Source organism: Coffea eugenioides, chromosome 7, assembly GCF_003713205.1.
Source record: "Coffea eugenioides isolate CCC68of chromosome 7, Ceug_1.0, whole genome shotgun sequence".
Taxonomy (NCBI): domain Eukaryota; kingdom Viridiplantae; phylum Streptophyta; class Magnoliopsida; order Gentianales; family Rubiaceae; genus Coffea; species Coffea eugenioides.
In genome coordinates, this window is record NC_040041.1 from 24180679 (window position 1) to 24196670 (window position 15992).

General features: G+C 37.8%; 1 protein-coding gene across 1 annotated transcript; it reads left to right on the top strand.

Annotated features, from left to right (window-relative positions):
* The first annotated feature begins 10074 nt into the window (after positions 1–10074).
* Positions 10075–11497, top strand: LOC113777168. Its single transcript, XM_027322208.1, has 2 exons — positions 10075–10302; positions 10652–11497. The coding sequence occupies exons 1-2, from the start codon at positions 10075–10077 to the stop codon at positions 11495–11497; spliced, it is 1074 nt and encodes a 357-aa protein (XP_027178009.1).
* The last annotated feature ends 4495 nt before the right edge of the window (positions 11498–15992 follow it).

Consider the following 15992-nt stretch of genomic DNA (forward strand, 5'->3'; position numbering starts at 1 on the left):
CCACCTGAATTTGAAGAATGTGTGAAGGCCACTGTAGATAACGTAAAAGAAATCAATCTTGGTACTTCAGAGGACCCATGTCCGATATATGTAAGTGCTTTATTAAGTTTTTGCATAGACTTACAAGGATATGACAGGTTTGGGTCCAAAAGTAGCATTCCACCATTTGGCAGTTAAGAAGGGAGTTCGACTTGTAAAGCAAGCACAACAGTGATTTATGCCGGATTTGGTTCATGTGACGACCCGAATTTTTATTTTACTTACTTTTATTTCATTTTACTGGGTTATTTAATTATTTATTTATCCGTTTATTCCGAATAATTTATTTCATTCATTTCAAATCCATTTGTATGCAAAAATGTTTCATTTATATTTTTAAAACATTTCATTAGCGAATTTAATTTTTCTGCAACTCGTTTAGCGAGAAATAGTGCATGCACATTTTTTGAGGTAAATTCGATCCGATAGTGCAGTAATCTTAGAGAATTAAGGATAATCATTAGTAAACTAAGAAAAACTAATTGAGAGATTAGATGTGAATGAATTAAATTAAGCTCAATTTGGAGCACTAATAGTCCACTATTCAAGTATTGACTTTTGTACCCAAGAGAACTTTATGTCATGGCACCTTTCTCATCAAATCACATCAACCAAAAGCTACCAAACCCTTTTCCCTCTTCCCTCTTTGGCCGGCCATCCCCCTCCTACTTCTCAACAAAAAATTTCAGCTTGCTTCTTCCGTTGTTGCTCCAAGAAAGCTCTCCGCACTTGCTTCTTGTCTTGGGTCTTCATACAAAGTTGGAAGAGGACTTGATCAAGGAAGAAACTTGGTGATTTAGAAGCTCAAATCCCTAGTGTTTACTCTTCATTTTGGGCAGCAAGGTAAAACTCCATGAAACCCTCAACTTTTCCTAGCAGTAAGTTAGTAGTTAGTTAGTGATAGCAAGATAGTTGTTGGGTTGTTGATGGGTTCTCAAGAACCTTGACATTAGGTAGTGGACTTGAGGTGGCTTGATAGGTAGAGGCTTTGAGGATTTTGTGTGTTTAATTGCTTGTTTGTTACTTGCTTTGATGAGATATGGTTTAGTTCTAGTTGCAAAGTTGAAAAGAAAGCTAGAGGAATGAATGTTGTATGCTGGCTGAAAATTTATGGTTGTTCCTCTCTTGTTAATTTTGAAATTTTTATGTTATTTTGGTGCAATGATACATGTTGGTGGTTATGTGTATGAATTACCTTCCAAAAATCTTTCCATTTGGTTGTGTTTAAGTAGGATTAAAGTGAGGTTGAATTCTGGAAAATTTCTGATCAGATGACCCCAATCAGTGTTCACGTTTTTTGTTATAACTCTCTATCTGGGAGTTGAAATCGAACAGCGCTCGTGGCATCAAAACTAGACTCTGAGAGCTTTCCGTTGGTATAAAATGCACCTCCTAACTCATTTCCTATGAGCCGTAGTGAACCGGCAAAGATGACTGAAAATCTTCTCTGCTTGCATCCGAGAAATAGTTCTAACTGCAGTTTGTAGCTCAATTTTGCCTAGCTTGCAAAAATAATTTTATGACAGTTCTTTCTATTGAATAGTATTTTGAATCTAGTTTTCAACGCCACAAATCACACTAAATTTCGAGTTGTGTAGCTCTAGTTATGATCAGATTTTGAAACTCTGTCTAGTATGTCAAAACTAGAATTTCGTAAAACAGGTTCCAAACTTCAGTTTTCTTAGAACTGTTGTATCTTGGTATAGAAAAATCCAAATTGAGTTTTGTTTGTTGTTTTTGAAACTACATTTGGATTTTTAATTATGGTATAAATTTCAAGGGCTGATTCCATTTCTACGAATTTTGCCGAATTTCCAAACTTCACTAAATTTGCAAGCCTGTTTTGCTCTGTCCTGTCTAGAATAGTGATTTTGAGCTAAAATTTGAATGACTTCGAATTGGAGTCTGAGAAAAGTATTTTCTAGAAAGTTTTTAGTGCTTTAAGTCTAGTTTCCAACGGTATAAAGTTTTTAATTTTTGGACTTACGGAACTCGAGATACGATTTTTCCAAGTAGTGTCACTTTGAGCTGGGAATTTCTGATTTTCAAACAAATATACTTTTGAAGAACTTTCCACCTTCCTTTGCGATTATTGGACTGTTTTAGGTGTAATTTCATGGTTGAATACACGGTTCCTTTGGAACTTTAAACTTTCATTTAAATCTTGGTTTCTGAAGGTTAAACCTCTCTTGATGCGTTTTCTTGGTCATATAACTCCCTTGGTTAATAGTACTTCTCTTCATACCCGAAATAGGGACTTCAACCCCTATTCTTATGGCCTCAATTTCCGTGAATTTGAACTCCAAAAAGGGAGCATTTTGATTAGAGTAGTTCTTGGTGAATTACATAGTTTTATACTTAAACCTTGGAATCTTAGTTTTGACTTTTACTATGAAAATAAGTGGAGTTTTGGATATGTTTGACTCCATTAGTTTGGAAAAAAAATATGAACGCTCTTTATGTTCTAAAGTTTAGACTTGAGATTTGAACTTTTGGGAGATGAAAACCATCTACCCCTTTTTCCTCGATTTTCGTGTCGAAAGTGAAAATGGTACTTCCTCTTGGATTGAGATTTACTTACCACGACTTGAATCAAAAATGACCTTCAAGCTCTCGTCTAGCATTATTCCAATGTTTTAGCTAGAAAAGCTTCTTTAACTTGACTCGAACTTGTGGCCTTGAGAGTGGGTAGCGAGAAAATATTTTTTTCTTCTTAACCTTGGTCGAACACCTAGATAATTGTGATTGTACATGTCTCAGGTCGTCACAAAGATGCCGAAGAGCTCGTTTAACTTCTCGCTTCACTCTTGTTTTGCCCTTGACTTGTGGTGAGTGTCAAGTGCATGTTAAATGCTTATATGTTTGAAATGATATGTGTACAAGTACTATACATGATACATGAACTTGGCGAAACGAGTGTGTGCTTTATCGCCCTCGTCCTCTCTCTCTCCTGATTACATGATACTTGTTAAATGAATATATGTGATTTATACTTGAACATGAACATGTTTAACTCGTAAGCACCGAGCAGAAGCATGTACCACACCCTATTGGGGTGGAAGGTGCCTCTTCTACCGACTCAATGCCATGATCGATTCTTTGAGCGGAAGTATGTACCACACCCTGTTCGAATGGAAGGTGCCTCTTATACCGACTCAGAGCCATAAACAATTCTAAGTCAATTGGAGTGATGTCTCATCGGCCATTTATACTTCTGGAGGCACCCCAACCCATTGTCTAACCTTGTAACTCGGGCCAGCAAGGGCTTGGTCGAGGAGCTTGGTGAACCTTGGGGAATATTATAACTTGATCTTTTGGGATTTCATTAGGCATACTCGAATAGTATTGCCACCTCATGCGTGTTTGGCTCCGGATTCGAGTAGGTGTAAGTTGGATGGAGGAAGTAAGTGGAGTACTACGGTTGTGTTACTATTTGGGTTGACGGAAGGTCAACCCCAGATGACTCAACTTGATCGGGATGTAGAAATAGCTCCTGAGAGCTCCTGTATCCTTCTTGTGTGTTAATTCCTACTTGTGCACTTGAATTAAAAGTCATGTTTAAAGTTGCTTTTAAACTCGTTATTTGATTGATTGGTGTTACGTGCTTGCTTGTCTGTTTTCTTGGTCTCACTGAGCATTCGCTCGCCCCTTTAAGTTGTTTTCCTTAACAGGCTTTGGAGGTGGATTGGAGGTTCTAGACTAGTGACTTGGTGGGTGCTAGTATACCTTTTGTATGAACTTTTGTTGACTCTTTAAGTGAAATTTTATTATTTCTGGTTGGTGGATTGTAATGATAACTTTTACCTTAGAAGTTAAGACTTGTATATTCGATGTACTTTTTATTTAGTCGTTGGATGTTTCGTGGCTCTATATTAAGTTTGAACGAATGCATGAGCCCTGACGAGAGTTGAACAGGCATCCCGTTGATACCTTAGGGTTCGCCCTAGGGAAAGGTGGGGGCGTCACAGTTCTCTTAATTGAAGCTGAAGGCAATAAACTCATTGAAGTTGAGTTTATCTGTGAAGTTAAGTATCTCACATGAATTTCAAGTATTGTACCTGTACATAAAAAAAATGAGCAAATTCACATTTGCATCGATTTCAAGGATTAAGGAACAAATATATCCTGTGAAAGATGCAAGCATGGGCAACAAATTAGATGAAGGTAAGTAACTCAATTCTTTTATATTTTTATTAGATTTATTCAAATGAGGTTACATCATTGTGATTGATTCATTAATTAAGTAACCTTATTTTATGTTTCATCCACGAGGATATATACATATTTTTGCTTATTGTGCTTTTTCTGAATGAAATGCTAGTTTATCAATATTAATTATCCACTCTTTCTCTCTTTGCCTCTTCATAAAGACAATAAATGTTGTTTTGCAATTTATTTCTTTGTGTGCATTTGTCATTTATAATGTTCTTTGGCTGTTTTTCTTTTTTTTCTAAAATAAATGTATATGTCTCATATATTGAATGGTTGCAGTTATTTCACTATTTCTTCAAACTTTTATGATGGCCGTGGAGCATATAACATGATCTTTTGAAAAAAAAAATCTTCTTAATGGAACTCTTAAAGTTGGCTAACCTAAAATTAATGCACGCCAGAAGATTTCTATTATACATTTGGATATTATTTTCAAATTAATTCATTTGCAAGCACAACAATAGGCATGCTAATACATCAAATATCAAATCGAAAATATGTTAACCTTCCTTGATTTCTTCTTATACGTTGTCTTGATGGTGAAAGCAAAATCTAGTTGACAGTTTAGAGTTACAAAGTCTGATGCAGATTGTCAATAAACGCGCATTGCATTGTAATTCAGAGTGCGTGGTATATATAGTGTTTAAGAGTAGTCTAATGAGTTGTATGCATTTTGCAAATATGCAATAGAAGACGACTAAAAGAATTGCTACTATAAATTTCTAATGACTACCTGGAATAAGAATAAGGGGTTTGCCTTTGTAGCCTTTAATTCAACAAATACTACTTTTTGGTGTAGTTTATGGGTTTATACACTTTATTTATTGTGTTGGCTGGGAATTCATGTATTCTTCTCTATTATCTTTTTAGCAGTTAAAAAATTATTATTTAGTGAAATTTATATGCCTCATATTGTTTACTCTTAGAAATATTATATTTATTGAGAAACAACGCCCCATTAGAGATTGTCAAAAATAGAAATTGATCTTATATTTGTTCTTAGTTTTGCAAAAAGCATATAATCCAAGTAAATCTTCTATTTACATGCTTTTGGAGATTGAAAAAAAAAAAACTCTCCTTCTCCCCAGCCAAAAGGAAAAAAAAACTTGTTTAGAGATTTATTTCTTAAATTTGACCTCAAATAACAGTGAGAGAATGAGAAAGATAGACTGATACAAAGAAGGGGTCAAGGCTCAAGACCATGGAATCTTATGTAATGCAATTGCATTACCAGCTTGATAAGGGTTTGGTTAACGCATTAAGCACAAAGCCAACTTAAGTTGATTGTCAAAGTAATTGCAATTCAACAATAGCTGGAGTTCCTCACTAAAGTAATTAAGGGAAAAACATGTATGATGTTTTGGAACCCTTCCAAGAAATAAGAATAACGATTAATAATCTTGTATCTGAGTCGTGAATAATTTTAAGAACTAAAAGCATGCTATTTAAATAGCGTAATAAATAGGATAATTAAATATATTTCACATTAAATGGCGACAAAACACAATCAATCTAGGCTAGTTCCAAGGGTTTTCTCAAAATATAATGTCTCTGAAATTTTACTCCCTTTATACACAAACTACTAACAAGAAAAAAAATCATAAAACATGCAAAAATTAATATTTCTTGGCTTCTTCATGTCTTCCATGATTGGTCATCTGTAAAAATGTGGGGAAAATAGTTAACAAGAAAAAAAATCTTAAAACGTGCAGAAATTAGCATATCTTGGCTTCTTAATGTCTTCCATGATTGCTCATCTATAAAAATGTGAAAAAAATAGTTAACGAGAATAAAATTCATAAAACATGCAGGAATGAGCATATCGTGGCTTCTTCTTATCTTCCATGATTGCTTATCTGTAAAAATACAGGAAAAATAGATTGCCATCACTCAGCGGCCAGCAGAAAAGTTCAAAGGAGAGAATAAGCATCACATTTCAATTATACTAGAATACATAGCGATATACTTATCATTAATGTTTGTCCAAATGAATTACTACTAGTGAAATTAGTCTCCAAGGGGGGTATTATAGTAGTAATTAAAGCCAATTAAAACTCCTACTAATCTCATCTCCATTCCACTTTCAAAAGATTTTGGTGCTACATCCATGGGAAGAAAGGAATTCCAACCAAATATTTGTGAGAGTTATTAGATACTATTTAATTTTGTAAGATTCATTTGTATTTACTTATCATTCATGATCTAGCAATTAAAATACAATTTGGCTAAAGATTAGTTAGCTACTGTCCTATGAGTTATCGAAAAATTAATAATCGACAATAATGAGAACTAAATTATATATTGAAATTTGAACGCAAAACATGGCTTCTGTTCCATTTATATCTGTCCAAATCTAGTTGATTGCCAAATTGCAATGTTGCATGCACATAAGACTATTTGAGCAATTGTTAAATTAAGTCCCAACGAAGAAAAGCACTCAAAATCATGTGAAGTAGCACAAAAAACAAAATCATGTGAAACAAGAGTATAATGCCTTTCCTTTTCTTCAAGCTTTTGGTGTGAAAACCCAAATACCTGGATGTTCCTCTCTAGTCTTTACAACTGCCTCCCCTTGATCCACATGCCCATTTGATTGCAATGGTTCAAGCACATAACACTATTGCAGCAACTGTTAAATAAAGTACCAACAACAAAACACATTCAAAATCATTGAAGCAGCTCAAAAAAAATATGTGAAACAAGAGTATAATGTCTTGCCTTTGCTTCAAGCTCTTGGTGTTGAGAACCCAAAGACCTGGATCTTCCTCTATAGTCCTTGCAGCTGCCTCCCCTGATGAGGAACCACCAAGAACTCAAGTTGTCACTTCACAAGGCTCGAGTGAGGATGATCTACGTGCGCCATCAATGAATCTTGGACTGATGACTCGAGCAAGGACAAGAAAGATGCGTGAAACCCTCCAAACATTTCTACAAATCATTCATACATGCATAGGGAGGAATCAAGAGTCTAATCACACAATGGTGAGCCTACTCCAAGTCCATGAGGAAGCCGCGGTTGACTAAAGAGAGCACGGATTGCTTGAGGGGCTTAATAGTTGAATCAAGGGACTAGTGTAGGCTTGAGAATAAGGTTGGGCAGCCCATGTGGGCCTTAGCCGACCAGCCCTTGTCCATTTGGGGCGAATTAGCACTTTCCAAATTTGTTTATTAGTTCCTTAGTAAGTTAGGTTTAGGATTATTTGGAGTTAATAACGTTTTCCATTCCTAGTTAGGATTAGGGGTACTAAAGCCTATAAATACAAGGCTTGGCCGAGCTTGTTATTCATTCAATCATCAACGAACAATTTTCAGTTTCAAGAGTGTTTCTCTTAGCCTTGGTTAACCTTTGAATATCTTAGATTTGTTCTAAGTGTTCTTCTTGGCTTATCAAGCAGGAATCACACTTGCTCGTGGTGCCATTCTACCAATAACCATAAGTTCTTTTAATCTTTTCTTGAGGGTTAAGAATCATTCTTAGTTCTCATCCAAGGGATTCTAAGGGGGTTTAGGGTTCCACACAATCAAACCTTTGAGTCACATGTCTAGATCTTGTTTGTTGGAATACGAGTTCGCCAAGCACAGTTGGGTTCGTATCATCTGGTAATCAGAGCTAGTTGACAACTTCCAGGTTATATCCTACCTTTTCTTGTTGTGTTTGAGTCATATTTTTGTCGTTCCAATTCAGTCTTGTGTCAAACGAAAAACAAAAAAAAATATGTTGTTGTGTCGTTAGTTTTCTCTTTTAGTTGTCTTGCTGCCGAGTTGTGTCTTATTGCTGCCAAATTAACATTGTTGCTACTGTTCAGTTTTTCTTGTTTGTCGTGTTCATTGAGTCTTCAATTGTCGAATAAAAAAAAAACAGAAATCCGGTCGCTATTCTTGTTGAAGAAATTCTGGTTTCTTGAACAAAAGGGTTGGGAAATGTTGTATCTTGCACTACTATAAGGCTGTTTTACCTTGTCCTTGAAAGTCTTGATTCAAATCTTGAGTTGCTAAAAGTTCTCGGACGAAATTTTGAAAACCTTGGGTGGTTCTTGAATTTCTTGAAACCAATTAACCTAGTTCTTGATTTTGAAGTAGCGGCTGTTCTTGTCCAAAGTAGTAGCCAAATTCTGTCTTGAGTTGTGCCGAATTGGGAGAAAGAAAGAAGTAATCTGGTTGCATTCTACAAAAAAAAAAGGAGAAACGCAAGAAAAGAACAAAAAAAAAAGGAAACCAGATTCGGATCAACTTAAGGAAACCTATTAGAATTTGGAAACCTAGTTGACTTGGGTTTGTAAAAGCAAATCCTAGTTCTACTTGAAATCGCAATTTTTGATTGGCGACTTAAGCCACGTGCGAAACCAGCACATCAACCGCACAACCTACCCAAAAAAGGTCCAATAAACCGTGACTTACACCTTCAAAAAATAGCCAAGTGCAAGATCGGGTAAGTCTATCTAGGATCCACAAACTTCCGCCATTTTATTTTTTTTTATTGGAGTCGGTTGAGTCTTTTATTGGGTATAGCCATCTATATTTGTCCATTTTCATAGCTAATCAATCCACATCTTGTCTCGCTTGTGTTAAGTTTCCTTAGTTGAGTCATTACTTGTTTCGTTTATGTTAAGTTTCCAAAATCTGATTCTGCCATTATTTCCAAAATCTGATTCCGCCATTACTTGTCTTAGTTGAGTCAAGTTCCAAAAATCTGTTTCGGGCCTCTAAAAGTTCATCTCACTTGCCAAGTGATCTTACCCTTGGTAGGTCATTGAACAACTTATTGAGCTGATCTAATCTCTTCAAAGGTAAAATGAAGCTTTGAGAATATATTTTTGTGAGCTTATAAATGAAAGTGTGATACACGAGCGCAAGAGTAAAAGGGAGTGAGCGAGGAGATTATTTTTCACAACTAATCTTTTATTGCAGGAATACCCAAGCATGTCTAACGCAGGAGAAGATAGTCTGTCGGCCTTTGATTTCGAACTCTTTGCCGAATCTCTAAGGGGTGACGTCCGACGAATCATGGACCAAAAATTAGAAATTGTCCATGAACAGCTTGACAAAGTCAAAGCTACCCAAAGCGGATCACGAGGGAGTAGGAACCGAAGGAAATCAGTCCAAAATGAATCGGATAGCTCCAACTATTCTGACGAAGACCTTGGACCGCAAACAAGGAGAACCAATAAGGGTACAAACCACGGGGAGAGGCGATCAAAGGAATCAAAATGCAAGTTCTGACTTTTTGAAGGCAAATCCGAACCGAATGCCTACCTCGAGTGGGAAAAGAAAGTTGAGCTCATGTTTAATTGCAACGACTACACGGAGGAGCAACAAATGAAACTAGCAGTCATGGCATTCTCCGAGTATGCCATCATCTGGTGGGATCAAATTACCATTGGTTGAAAGCGTAGTGGAGATACTGAGATCACCACTTGGTTCGAATTAAAGGTGCTTATGCGCAAACGCTTTGTTCCTAGCCATTACCATCGCGACTTGTACCACAAGTTACAAAACTTAAGGCAAGGGAACCAAAGTGTTGAAGACTACTATAAGGAGATGGAGATAATCATGCTCCGAGCGGATATAGTGGAGGACCGAGAAGCTACCATGGCAAGATTCCTTAGTGGTCTACGAACGGAGATCGTGGATGAGGTCGAGATGCACCATTACGTGGAGTTAAAAGATATGATCAAGAAAGCCTTAAAGGTTGAGCGAAAGCTTAAGAGGAGGAGTTAGGTTAGAAACTTCTCTACGCCTTCACCATCGTATAACCGAGCTAGCACTCCGAGGAAGGAGACCAAGCCAGTGGGAGGCTATACCACTCCAACCAAACCGAAAGCAATGCCGATCAAGGAGGAGGGAAAAACCTTTTTCAAGCTAACCAACGAACCTCCTAGAGCAAGGAGCCGTGACACCAAGTGTTGGAGGTGTCAAGGACTTGGCCATATTGCTAGCCAATGTCCAAACCAAAGGACAATGATCGTGCTTCCAAACGGAGAGGTAATATCCGACGATGAAGAAGAGTACAAGGAAATGCCGCCACTAGAAGAGGACGATGACACCGAAGCGGTCGTATAACCACCATTGGTGGAGTCCGTTGGGTTAGGACTCGTTGCAAGGAGAGCTCTAGCTGCACAGGTTAAAAAAGAAGAAATCCAACGGGAAAACATCTTCTACACCCGATGCCATGTAAAAGGTAGAGTGTATAGCTTGGTGATAGACCCTGAGAGCTGCACCAATGTTGTGAGTTCAGTGATGGTCGAGGCCTTAGGACTTCAAACCCATGAGCACCTCTGACCATATCGCCTGCAATGGTTAAACAATTGTGGAGACATCCCGAGTGTCTCAACAGGTACTCGTTTCTTTTAAAATTGGTGCTTATGAGGATGAAATACTTTGTGACGTTGTACCTATGCAGCCTAGCCATATCTTACTTGGTAGACCATGGCAATTCAATAGAAGTACCAGCCATGATGGTCGAACCAATACATACACCTTCCTACACAAAGGAAAAAAGATCACACTTGCACCACTCATACCTAAGCAAGTGTATGAAGACCAAATGAAAATTCAACAAGAATGTGAGAAAATTGATGAGCGAAAAAGAGTGGAAAAACATGAAAGAAAAGAAAGGAGGAGATTCGTGCAAAATGAGAGGGAAAAGGCAATATATGGGACGGATCATGAGGTAAAACAAGAGGAAAAAATATTATTGAGTGCAAAAGCCAAAGATGTGAGGAGAGGTTTTCTTGGAGGCCGAACCATGCTCTTGTTTTACACGAAGGTAGTTTCGAATGACACTAACATAATTGACACTTCATTGCCTAGTTCTTTTACTAAGCTTTTGCAGGAGTATGAGGATGTTTTTCCAAATGATGTGCCAAGTGGCTTACCACCCATAAGGGGTATTGAACACCAAATAGACCTCATACCTGGAGCACCCTTGCCTAATCGACCCGCATATAGAAGCAACCTCGAGGAAACCAAGGAGATTCAAAGGCAAGTGGAGGAGTTCCTAGGCAAAGGATGGGCACTAGAGAGCTTGAGTCCCTGTGCTATTCCAGTCATTCTTGTGCCAAAGAAAGACGGGTCTTGGAAGATGTGCACTGGCTGCCGAGCTATAAACACCATCACGGTAAAGTATCGCCATCCCATTCCTCGACTAGATGACATGTTAGATGAATTACATGGTGCAGTTATATTCACAAAAATTGATCTGAAATTTGGGTATCATCAAATTAGAATTAAAGAGGGAGACAAGTGAAAAACTGCATTTAAGACTAAGTACGGGTTATATGAGTGGTTAGTCATGCCTTTCGACCTTACTAATGCACCAAGTACGTTTATGCGATTAATGAATCATGTCCTGCGTGAGTACTTGGGCAAATTTGTAGTTGTTTACTTTGATGATATTCTCATTTATAGCACAAGTCTAGAAGAGCATTTACAACATGTTAAACTCATGTTAGAGGTACTTCAAAAGGAACGCCTTTATGCTAATCTCAAGAAATGTACCTTTTGCACTGACCAATTAGCATTTCTAGGCTTTGTTGTAAGTTCACAGGGCATCAAGGTGGATGAAAGTAAAATTAAGGCCATCAAAGAATGGCCAAGGCCGACCACCATTGGGGAAGTAAGGAGCTTTCACGGCCTTGCAAGGTTCTATCGGCACTTTGTGTGCAATTTTAGCTCTATAGCAACACCTTTGACATCTATTATTAAAAAGGATGTATTGTTCCACTGGGGTGACGAACAGGAAAAATCCTTTGACTCTCTTAAACATGCACTCACACACGTACTCGTATTATCTCTTCCTGACTTTTCTAAGACGTTTGAAATCGAATGTGATGCGTCAGGGATTGGCATAGGAGCGGTGTTGATCCAGGGAGGACTACCAGTTGCTTACTTTAGTGAGAAACTGACTGGTGCAATGTTGAACTATAGCACCTATGACAAGGAGCTTTAAGCGTTGATTCGAGCACTACAAGTGTGGCAACACTACCTTCGACCCAAGGAGTTTGTCATCCACACCGACCACGAGTCACTCAAGTTTCTCAAATCTCAAAACAAGGTAAGTAAGAGGCATATGCGATGGATCTCCCTCATAGAGACTTTCCCATATGTTATAAAATACAAAACTGGTAAGTCCAACATAGTCGCTTATGCACTTTCACGAAGGTACTTTCTTCTTGCTACTTTAGACGCTAAACTACTTGGTTTTGAGCTTATCAAAGATTTATATGCAACTGATGAAGATTTTCAGTTAGTGTTCGAAGCATGCAAGCAAACGGCCCAAGAGAAATTTTTCATATTCGATGGGTTCCTTTACTACTTGAACCGACTGTGTATTCCGAAATGCTCAATTCATTAATTGCTAGTTAAAAAGTCTCATAGTGGAGGACTAATGGGGCACTTTGGGGTAGCTAAAACTCTCTCAATCTTGCAGGAACACTTATACTCGCCAAACATGAAAAAGGATGTTGAGAGAGAGGTCGCGCGGTGCATTCAATGCCTTCGCGCCAAATCCAAGGTAAACCCACATGGTCTCTACATGCCTTTGCCTATACCTAGTGAACCAATAGGTGGGTATTTCTATGAATTTTATTCTTGGTTTACCTAGGACAAAAAGGGGACACGATTCCATCTTTGTCATAGTAGATAGATTCTAAAAAATGGCACACTTCATTGCTTGTCACAAAACTAATAATGCACCATATATTGCTAACCTATTCTTCAAAGAAGTAGTCCGTTTGCATGGTATTCCCCGCACTATTGTCTCTGACCGTGATGTTAAATTTCTGAACTACTTTTGGAAAACACTTTGGTCTAAGTTAGGCACTAAGTTGTTGTTTTCAACTGTTAGTCACCTTCAAACCGATGGTCAGACCGAAGTAGTTAATAGAACCGTGTCTACCATGTTACGTGCTTTAATTAAACGCAACTTGAGAATGTGGGAAGAATGCCTACCTCACATTGAATTTGCTTATAACCGTTCTACCTACTCTACTACTCAATTCTCTCCTTTTGAGGTTGTGTACGGCTTAAACCCGTTGACACTACTAGATCTGATGCCTTTACATTTGAGTGAGCATGCTAGCCTTGATGGCAAGAAGAAGGCCGAAATAGTAAGGCAACTTCATGAGAAGGCGTGGGCGAACATTGAGAAGCGCATGGAGTAATTTGCCAAACATGCAAACAAAGGACATAAGCAACTACTATTCGAACCTGGAGACTGGGTGTGGCTACACATGCGCAAGGAACGCTTTCCTAAGAAGAGGCGAAGCAAGCTAATGCCTCGTGGTGATGGACCATTTCAAATCCTTGCCAAAGTCAACAACAACGCCTACCAACTTGACTTCCCAGGTGAGTATGGTGTTAGCTCTACATTCAACGTTGCTGACTTGCTCCCTTTTGATGTAGGTGACAACTTCCATTTGAGGACAAATCCTTCTCTAGAGGAGGGGACTGATGAGGAACCACCAAGAACTCCAGTTGTCACTTCACAAGGCTCGAGTGAGGATGATCTACGTGCGCCATTAATGAACATTGGACCGATGACTCGAGCAAGAACACGAAAGATGCGTGAAACCCTCCAAATATTCCTACAAATCATTCATACACAAATAGGGAGGATTCAAGAGTCTAATCACACAATGGTGAGTCTACTCCAAGTCCATGAGGAAGCCGCTGTTGACTAAAGAGAGCATGGATTGCTTGAGGGGCTTCATAGTCAAATCAAGGAACTAGTGTAGGCTTGACAATAAGGTTGGGCAGCCCATGTGGGCCTTAGCCGACCAGCCCTTGTCCATTTGGGGCAAATTAGCATTTTCCAAATTCATTTATTAGTTCCTTAGTAAGTTAGGTTTAGGATTATTTGGAGTTAATAATGTTTTCCATTCCTAGTTAGGATTAGGGGTACCAAAGCCTATAAATACAAGGCTTGGCTGAGCTTGTTATTCATTCAATCATCAACGAACAATTTTCAGTTTCAAGAGTGTTTTCCTTAGCTTCGGTTAACCTTTGAATAACTTAGATTTGTTCTAAGTGTTCTTCTTGGCTTATCAAGCAAGAATCACACTTGCTCGTGGTGCCATTCTACCAATAACCATAAGTTCCTTTAATCTTTTCTTGAGGGTTAAGAATCATTCTTAGTTCTCATCCAAGGGATTCTAAGGGGGTTTAGAGTTCCGCACAATCAAACCTTGGAGTCACGTGTCTAGATCCTATTTGTTGGAATACGAGTTCGCCAAGCATGGTTGGGTTCGTATCATCCCCTTGTTCCACATGCCCATCTGTCTCTTCATCAATCAAAACTAAAGAATTCTGATAGTTTGCAAATGTTATATTTGTTGGAAACAAAGGGGTTGTAATAAGACAAGAAGTAAACAGGAGAATTGATGATGAAGCTCTAGGAAAAATTGTAGAGATACAAAATGAGCGGAATTTGATAACACTTAAGTGAATTCATGGCGTGTAATCACTTTTCTTGAAGTTTGATTGCCCTCACTATCTTGCTATCAGGTATTGGGCAAAAACTCTAGGATATAATGAATTCGAAAAGACAACCAAGTATCAAGTTCTTGGATTGTCTTGACAAGAATTAGAATGCTGAAAAATTAGTTGCATTTTTTTTCTTTTGTTATAGTTATTTATTTTTCTATAACACCCAGAAAATCGTTCATGTTAACAGACATGAATTAACAGTGCAACCTTTCAAAAAATTCACATGAAAAGATGCCAGATGAATTTGCAGAAAATTCACAGGCAACCTTTTAGAAAATTCGCATGAAAAGGTGCCAAATGAATTTGCAGAAAATGACTGTTACAGGGATCCAAATTGCATCTTCATTGATTGCACACTTTAGCTCTTTTCATTCTGAGTTGTATTACAAACACCAGAGAGGCCATACATAAAAGGAAGTTAATTTTCATTTTAAACTTTTCTCATAGTGTTCATATATCACATATCTAAGTTAAGTCAATGGTGACTAGGCTGCTTAAACCAACACTCAACAAAGAAATAAATATTATACATATGGACTTTCAAAGCATTCATAAATTCACACTCAATTTTAGCACTATTACTGGCTATGTACTCATCCTAATTCATGATCATATACAAAAGATTACCCCAAACTTTTCTTAGAAGCGGCACCACTTCTATGATCATATAGATAAACTATATATCTATCTTTAATGCATAGAGCACTAAGAAACATGTTTATTAAGAGAAACTTCTCATCCTACTCACTTAAGAGTAACAATTGGCATTACTCCTTGGCATGGTCTACACCTAAATTTTAGTGCTCACTACCACCTAAAGTAACTTATTTTTACCCTTTAAACCTTTCAAACTAGGGGTAGTACTAAAAGAAAGTTGGGTTACTATTGCTAAGTAATTTTAGGCTAAGGGTTTTAATCCCATTTCGGATGTTGTCATATTTACCAACTCTCTTACTAAAGGCTTGGTCAATGGATCCGCTAAGTTTTTGTGTGCCCTTGCAAACAAAATACTAACAACATCGTTTGCAAGCATTTCTTTAATAAATGCATGCCTCAAGCTTATATGTTTAGACTTGCCATTGTAAACTTTGTTCAACACTCTAGACATAGTAGCTTCACCATCACAAAAGATAGTTATTGGAGGCATTGGTTTAGGCAAAAAATCAATGTCAAGTAAAAGATCCCTTAGTCACGCAGCCTCTTTACAAGTTAAAGATAACACAATGAATTCAGCTTCCATGGTTGAATGAGTTATC

Bases quoted from the DNA above. Each gene is read 5' to 3' on its own strand.
- LOC113777168 (XM_027322208.1), top strand. From the start codon at position 10,075: ATGCCGATCAAGGAGGAGGGAAAAACCTTTTTCAAGCTAACCAACGAA. The intron at 10,303-10,651 runs GTCGTATAACCA...GTACCTATGCAG, and splicing joins AGGACGATGACACCGAAGCG to CCTAGCCATATCTTACTTGG.